Below are 7,601 nucleotides of genomic sequence, written 5' to 3'. Positions count from 1 at the left end.
CACCCAACTGATCAGGTAGTCGTAAACCCAAAATTATTATATTTCAAAATTATTCTATTTATATAAATTCTATTGAGATGAGAATAGAAATTATTAAAAATTATGTATTGACTATTATTAAAAGTTTAAACTTCAATTTTAAGGTTTTAGTTTTCTCTAGATTATGATTCTATGACATTAGACAAATAGAAAATACTTAATTTTAAATAAAGAAATTTTTGGCATAAATTGAAACTCAAAAAGAGATTAAAATAAATTTTTTAAGATTTTAAATAAATATGTAAATAAAATGGAGAAAGCATAACTATATATTAAAAAGATAACAAGTAAGGACATAAATAATGCAACATGATGTTTAACACCACATTTATCTTAGACTTCTTATAAATTATTGTGCATGACTTTTTCAATTGGAAGAAAGAAATGTACAGAGAGCAAGAGAGAGAAAAAAAACTTGAGAATTAAAATGAGCGTAAAAACTAAGAGAGTGAGAAAATGCTAGAATTTGAAGTGAAAAATGTAAGAGAGATTGGTGGGGTGAGATAGAATCAAAACACCAAAAGAGACAAAAACCACAATCACAAGAGAGAAAGTGTTTGTTAGCTTTTAGGTTCATCCTTGGGTGTATTAAATAATTCTATCCATTTGAGTGATTGTGTGAGGTTGCCTTTTACTAGCATTGTTTGTGTATTGCTTTCTACTCCCTCCGTCTCATAGTAGTGGAGTCATTTTGCTATTTTGTTATATTCCATAATAGTTGAGCCATTCCCTTTGGTAGTAATAGTCAACATACTTTTCTTTTACTTTACTTTCTCTTACTCAATTCTCTTTTTATCTTTCTACCTCTTTCATCTCTTACTCTATTCATCCTTACTTAACTTATTTAACAAATTTTTTCTTAAATAGTATGCCGAAAAGAAATGCATCCACTGCCATGGAACAGCAGGAGTAAAATAAAATATTTAGTGGAGTACTTAATTCCAAATAAAATATAGAAAAAAATGTATAGAACAAGATGGACTAGCATACCATATATAGAACAAGATGGATTATCAAATGAGGAATTGAGGGGATAAGAATAAAATAAGACAAATTATAATGAGGAAAAAATGATGTTATATTTAAGGGTAATAAGTCAGATAAATCATGAACTATTGCGAAATTTGATATTTCCCACATCCTTTAAAGTTGGTCGGATAGATCACGAACTTTTACAACTGTGCGAATTTCCAACAATAACTATTTTCGGTCATGACTAATATTGACGTGAATTAATTAATCTCATGTGGCGGCATTGTCAATTCTAAAATAGATGTTTATTAACAAATCTCATGTGAGATTATTAATTTCCAAGTAACAATCCATATTATTTGGCCTAATTTTCAATTAATAATCGCTATGGGAAATTCGCACGGTTGTTAAAGTTTGTGATATTTTCTACCAATTTTAAAAGTCGTGGAATATACTAAATTTCAGCAACAGTTTATATTTTTTTTTTCAACCAATTACCTTGTATTTAATCAAATGTGTGTAATTTGAGGTGATAATGTGCTTTGAATCTTGCTTTTAATTAGTTTTTACAAAAGTACATGTTTGTGTATAATTAGTTTTTGTTTACTCCTATGATTTTATTGTAAATGAATGTATGAATAACATATAGGACTGGTATATAACGCACAAAAGTTTATAATTCTAATCAGAAAACTAAAAATGAAACATGAAGGTCTTGCGAATTTTTCTTTATATGTCCTTTTTTGGCTTTTTATACATAAGTTGGTCAATTATTAAATTTGTTTTATTTTTTATGAAGGAATGGGAGATTCGTTTGATTGAGAGACGAAAAATATGCATATTTATCATCGATTAATACTTGCTTTGCCAGCTTATAAATTTGTTTTTCTTTTCCCCTCAAAAGCAACCTCCAAAATTACACTATATCGTCGGTGATTCATCTAATTTGATAAAAAGTTAGTAAATGCAATTTAGATATTGCACGCGTCCAATTGAGTATCGTGATGGGGACTTTTTTTTTCGTAATTTCTCGACAATAAATTCAAGAGCTTCAAGTTATTCAATCTTTGAGGATAGATTTTCTTAAAGTACATCCTCGAAAATTGTTCTTCAATCTATTTATATAACTGGAATTTTTTTGCTAATGAATAATAACGAACTCGGATAATTTTCGTGAAATTATATTTGTCAAATATAAACTTCATGGGAAAAACCCAAATTTTTAAAAGTTCCATAATATTAGGAGTCAATATCAATGAATAATTTAGAAATGTTGATCAAACTTTGTCCGTACTTAAAAGATTGGATTAAATGACATTTAAGTATTCTCTCTCGGTCTCTCGTCTCTGCTTTTCATAAATCATGAATTTAACATTTTATAATTTGTTTTATTCTATGAAATATTTCAGTTATTTATTTGTAATATGTTGTTGACGTGATGCGCTCTTTCTATTTTTTTCTCCCTCTTATTTTACTCTCTTTATTTATTAGGACGGACTAACTATTTAAATTATTTTGAACATATAACAATTTTTTGTTTTATACTACTATTTTTTGTATTCTTTACTTTCTCTCTTTATTAAGTTAAAGTGTCGCAACATTATACGATCGACTTGCCAAATACTAATTCTTTCGTTTAGATTAAATGGGAACTACAAAATTTATATATTGAATTGAAGGGTACATGTGCTGCGACAGCATGTATGATATGATTTTAATAAATCCACTTCACCCATAGTGGATTAGGCATGGTGCCGCGATCAATTTCAAAATATAGGTTTCAATTTAGTGATCTTTCATAAGATAGGATCAAGAGAACCGAATTTTTCAAAATAAGGATTTTTACTATCTCCGTCCCCCAAATTTTGACACAGTTTATTATTTCGGTCCGTCCCTAAATTTTGACACACTTTTCTTTTTACCATATTTGGTAGTGGACCTCATATTCCACTAATTCATTCATACTCACATTTTACTATAAAACTACTTTAAAAGTAGGACTTACATCCCACCAACTTTTTCAACTCACTTTCCATTACATTTCTTAAAACTCATGCCGGGTCAAAGCATGTCAAAATTTGGGGGACGGAGGTAGTACTATTTAAGGCTTTTTCTCTTTTTTTTTTGTTATTATTTTCCTCACTAAATATATAAATGGACCAAACTACTCATTTGTGAAATATATTTAAAAATAAGCCATATGAGTGTATTTAAATCTCCAAAACAATATTTAGTTTAAGTCACATATCTCCAACTTGTAATGGAAATTTAGGCATCTGAATGCAGTTTCAGAGGGTCATCCCACTTCTATTTTACCATGTTGATTCTAGTACTGCACTTCCAAATAAATTACTATTTGATTTAACTAATCTAGCAAATAAAACCTCAATCATGAATACTATTAGGTTGTAAATATATGTTTTAAAGAAAAACAACATTTCATTCCACAATTAAAAAAAAAAACCGTTTTAGTATAGAATAATGGCAATAGGGATGGATAAAATGGCCATCACTATAGCTAATAATCATTAGGTACAACAAATTGAATAAATACTTAAACCATCGTCAAGAAAACAAAACAACTATGCCTTCAAATTATTTATCTGATACGCGAGGCATTCTCTTCAGAATTCAGAATTGGAATTTCGAATTTTCTGCGGGATAGTTTGGTCAATTCGTATATTTTGCAAGGGAAACAATAAGAAAAAGATAGAAAAAAAGAGAAAAAACCAAAAAACTCTCATGCTGTAAAAAAATTCGCGTGCCTTGATCGCATATTCTGAAAGGTGAGCAAGTCGAGGCTTATATTCTGAAATGTTTTCGGCGTTGTGGGCCATCCTGGCTTCGATTGGTTCGTAAATCCCCTTGAGCTCCTCCAACTTCTTTTTGAAAGCATAAGAATTTTCAAATAAGCTTGAACTCAACCATTCAACAGTAGACTCGAAGGCCTTCTCCACCTTCTTCTTGTCGGCTGATCTCATCCCGGCTGCACGTCTGGTGGCGTCCCTCATGTCGTAGGCGTAGCTCTCCAAAGCCCTCTCCGCGTCAGCCTTATCCCAAACCTCCGCGTCCTCCAACTTGTGCAACTCCGCATCTCTCACCATCTTGCGAATTCGATTCTTGGACAGCCTACCCCCCTTGTCCTTGTCGATGGTTATCTCCTTTTTCAACCCGGATCCAACGTGCTCTACCGACACTTTCAAGATCCCGTTCTTGTCGATGTCGAAGCATATTTTGAACTTAGCAACACCTCTGGGCGCAGCTGGAAAGCCGTCGAGCAAGAATGTACCTAGCCGATTGTTATCGAGGGACCTGCTTCTTTCGCCCTCGCACACCATAACCACTAAACTCGTCAGATTGTCACGGGGCGTCGTGCCAATACGCTCCACCCTTGTTGGGATTGGTGTATTCCGTGGAATGTAAACTTCCATCACATCTCTTGAATTTATAAGACCAAGTGACAGCGGAGTAACATCTGAGAGAATGAGGTTTTGCACATTCTCATTGCCTTCACCGCTCGACTTGGCAGCCAGCACTGCAGCACCATACGCCACGGCTTCGTCTGGATTAATGCTCTTGCACGCCTCCTTCCCGTTGAAAAACTCCCTCAGCATCTCCTGCACCTTTGGAATCCTACTCGACCCGCCCACCAGCACCACCTCGTCCACGTTGCTCTTCTCCATCTTTGCATCACTCAGGCATTTCTCAACCAGTTCCATACACTTGTTGAACAAATCCATGTTGAGCTCATTAAATCTAGCACGAGTGATGGTCGAAAACAGATCAATCCCCTCGAACAAAGACTCAATCTCAATATTAGTTTGGGAAGTGGAGGAAAGCATCCTCTTGGCTCTTTCACAAGCACTCCTCAATCTCCTCATAGCTCTCGGATTCCCACTAATATCCTTACCATTCTTCGTTTCAAACTCTTTCACAAAATGATCAACCATCCTACTGTCAAAGTCTTGCCCCCCGAGATGAGTATCTCCAGCTATAGCCTTCGCTTCAATGTTACCCGCCTCAATCGTGGCCACAGACACATCAAACGTGCCACCACCAAGGTCGAAAATCAGCACATTCTTAGCAACGTTACCACCTTTATCTAGACCGTATGCGGCTGCAGCAGTAGGCTCATCGATGATCCTAACAACATTTATGCCAGCAATAGTTCCAGCATCCTTGGTTGCCTGACGCTGAGAGTCGTTGAAATAAGCAGGTACAGTCACGACAGCAATCTTGACAGGTGACCCAAGATAAGCCTCGGCGATATCCTTCATCTTGGAGAGCACCATTGAAGAGATCTCCTCAGCTGAAAAATGTTTCTCCTCTCCTTTGTAGGTCACTACTATCATAGGCTTGTTGTTGTCGGTGGTGTGAGGAATGACCTTGAATGGCCATAGTTTTATGTCACTTTGAACCATTGGATCATTGAATTCACGGCCAATCAGCCTCTTTGCATCTGAGAAGCAAATTAGGAAATAATAATTAGAATATCACTCGTATACAACTTGTATTTTCCTATATTTCTAAAAAAACCCTAAATCCAAAAACTGACCAAAAACAGTGTTAGATAAAGGAGCATTAGAGACTTGATTCTTGGCAGCTTCTCCGATGAGAAGCTCGTCATCGGTGAAAGCGACGTAAGAGGGTGTGGTGCGGTTTCCCTGATCATTCACTATGATCTCGACGCGGTTGTGTTGCCATGCTGCCACGCACGAATACGTCGTGCCCAAATCGATCCCGATTGCCCGTCCTTCCCCCTTTCCGGCCATTTATGCAAACAAGTCTAGATGAATATAACAAGGTAAAAACTTGGCTAGCCTTGTAAGCATAATCTATAGAGGAGGGTTAGGGCAGGTTGTTGAAAGGAGTCCATTGATTTATTTATTAAATGAGTTTGTTAGCTATCAATTAGGTTTCATTTGAATCAGTCTTCCTAATTCTAATTAATAATAATTATTTCAAATTCAATAGTTATAAGTGAAAAAGAAAATTATTGGTAATCAGTGAAAAGATGAAGTATGTATCATTGGAATTTTGGGGTGCGGATCCTCTACGGTAGAGTAACACATCATGTAACACCCCAACCAAGAATTGAGATCAATCCAATTAGAAATATCACAAAACAAGAGCCTAATGAAAATTTTTATCACAAAACTCACTTCATCACATTTATTGTCAAAAAAAATTTTATAATCAATAATATCATGAACCATCACACATTTATCATAAACAACCATATTACTCTATCTCAAATCATAAATACTTAGACAATCTACTAATGATAACCCATATGAGGGTGTCAATGACCCGCATAGAGGTGACGATAACCCATACGATGGTGTCAATGACCCGCATAGGGGTGACGATAACCCATATAGAGTGCCGATAACCCACATAGGGATGACGAAACCCATATATGGTGCACGATCATCACTTTTACCCATACTTCAGATTTGCAATATATCCTTTATTAATCATATACTTTACCACATAAACATAAATGTCACACATAAGAGCTTATAAGATCATATAATTAGTACACATTACTAGTAAGATTATTGTTCTCATATCACTTCAAATTATCAAAATGCTACTTGTATCATATGATTTTATACCATATTTTTCGTACCACCACTTGTATCACATACTCAATTCACACACAACCACCATATAACTTTTAATAATTCTTAATTTAATTATGTAGACTCCTTATACCATTGTTTACCATAACTAATTCAACCTTTATCTCCATTATTCTAATAGATATAACAAAATATGTCAACAATCTTTGCAAATATCTAATAAAATCATAGTATGCATTTTGTCATTTCTGTTGAAGATTGGTATTATATTCATTCAACTTGTCTAAGAATTACAATGTTCATGCCTCTGTTAAATAGGCCAAGGATTACATAAATATGGCAGGATTTTCCCTAATAATCATTCCCTAATTAACGTGATTATACACAATCTCTTCACCCCTAATTAATTTTTTCCTTGCTTACATATTTTCCTTTCTAACACTCCCCCTCAAGTTAAGTAATGGGATTACCCACACTGAACTTGCCCAATACCTCATGGAAGGTTCTTGCATCGACAGCTTTCGTGAGTATATCCGCCAACTGATCTTCAGATCTCACAAAGGGAAGTTCTACTGTCTTGGCCTCTATATTGTCCTTGATGAAATGCCGATCCACCTCGACATGTTTTGTCCGATCATGCTGAACTGGATTTTCTGATTGCTGCCTTATTATCACAAAACAACTTACATGACTTCTGTGAGTTTAAGTTCAACTCAGTCATCAATTTCCTCAGCCATAGGATCTCTGTCAACCCACTCTTAATCCCTCGAAATTCAGCTTCTGCACTTGACAAGGCTACCACTTTCTGTTTGTTGCTTCTCCAGGTGAAAAGATTTCCTCCCACGAAGGTAAAATATCCAGCAGTCGATTTTCTGTCATTTGGGTTCCCTTCCCAATCAGCTTCTGTGAACCCATGAATCTCTAAATGTCCATGATTCTCGAATAGAATCCCATGGCCCACCGTCCCTTTCAAATATCGAACAATCCTCAGTGTTGCTTCCCAGT

At 35.1% G+C, this 7,601-nt stretch overlaps 1 protein-coding gene across 1 annotated transcript; it reads right to left on the bottom strand.

Annotated features, from left to right (window-relative positions):
* Positions 1-3,461: 3,461 nt before the first annotated feature.
* LOC148931400 (heat shock 70 kDa protein 18-like) lies at positions 3,462-5,834 on the bottom strand. The gene is made up of 2 exons (XM_089063376.1): positions 5,567-5,834; positions 3,462-5,470 (listed from the first exon to the last, which is right to left on the bottom strand). Exons 1-2 carry the CDS (start codon positions 5,781-5,783, stop codon positions 3,636-3,638), a joined length of 2,052 nt encoding a protein of 683 aa, XP_088919502.1. The 5' UTR covers positions 5,784-5,834; the 3' UTR covers positions 3,462-3,635.
* Positions 5,835-7,601: the final 1,767 nt, after the last annotated feature.

Source organism: Salvia hispanica, chromosome 2 (genome assembly GCF_029641045.1).
Source record: "Salvia hispanica isolate PSC_SH4W2 chromosome 2, Shi_PSC_v1, whole genome shotgun sequence".
Taxonomy (NCBI): Eukaryota; Viridiplantae; Streptophyta; class Magnoliopsida; order Lamiales; family Lamiaceae; genus Salvia; species Salvia hispanica.
The sequence above is the reverse complement of the archived record's forward strand: the minus strand, read 5'-3'. Positions and strand labels throughout refer to the sequence as shown.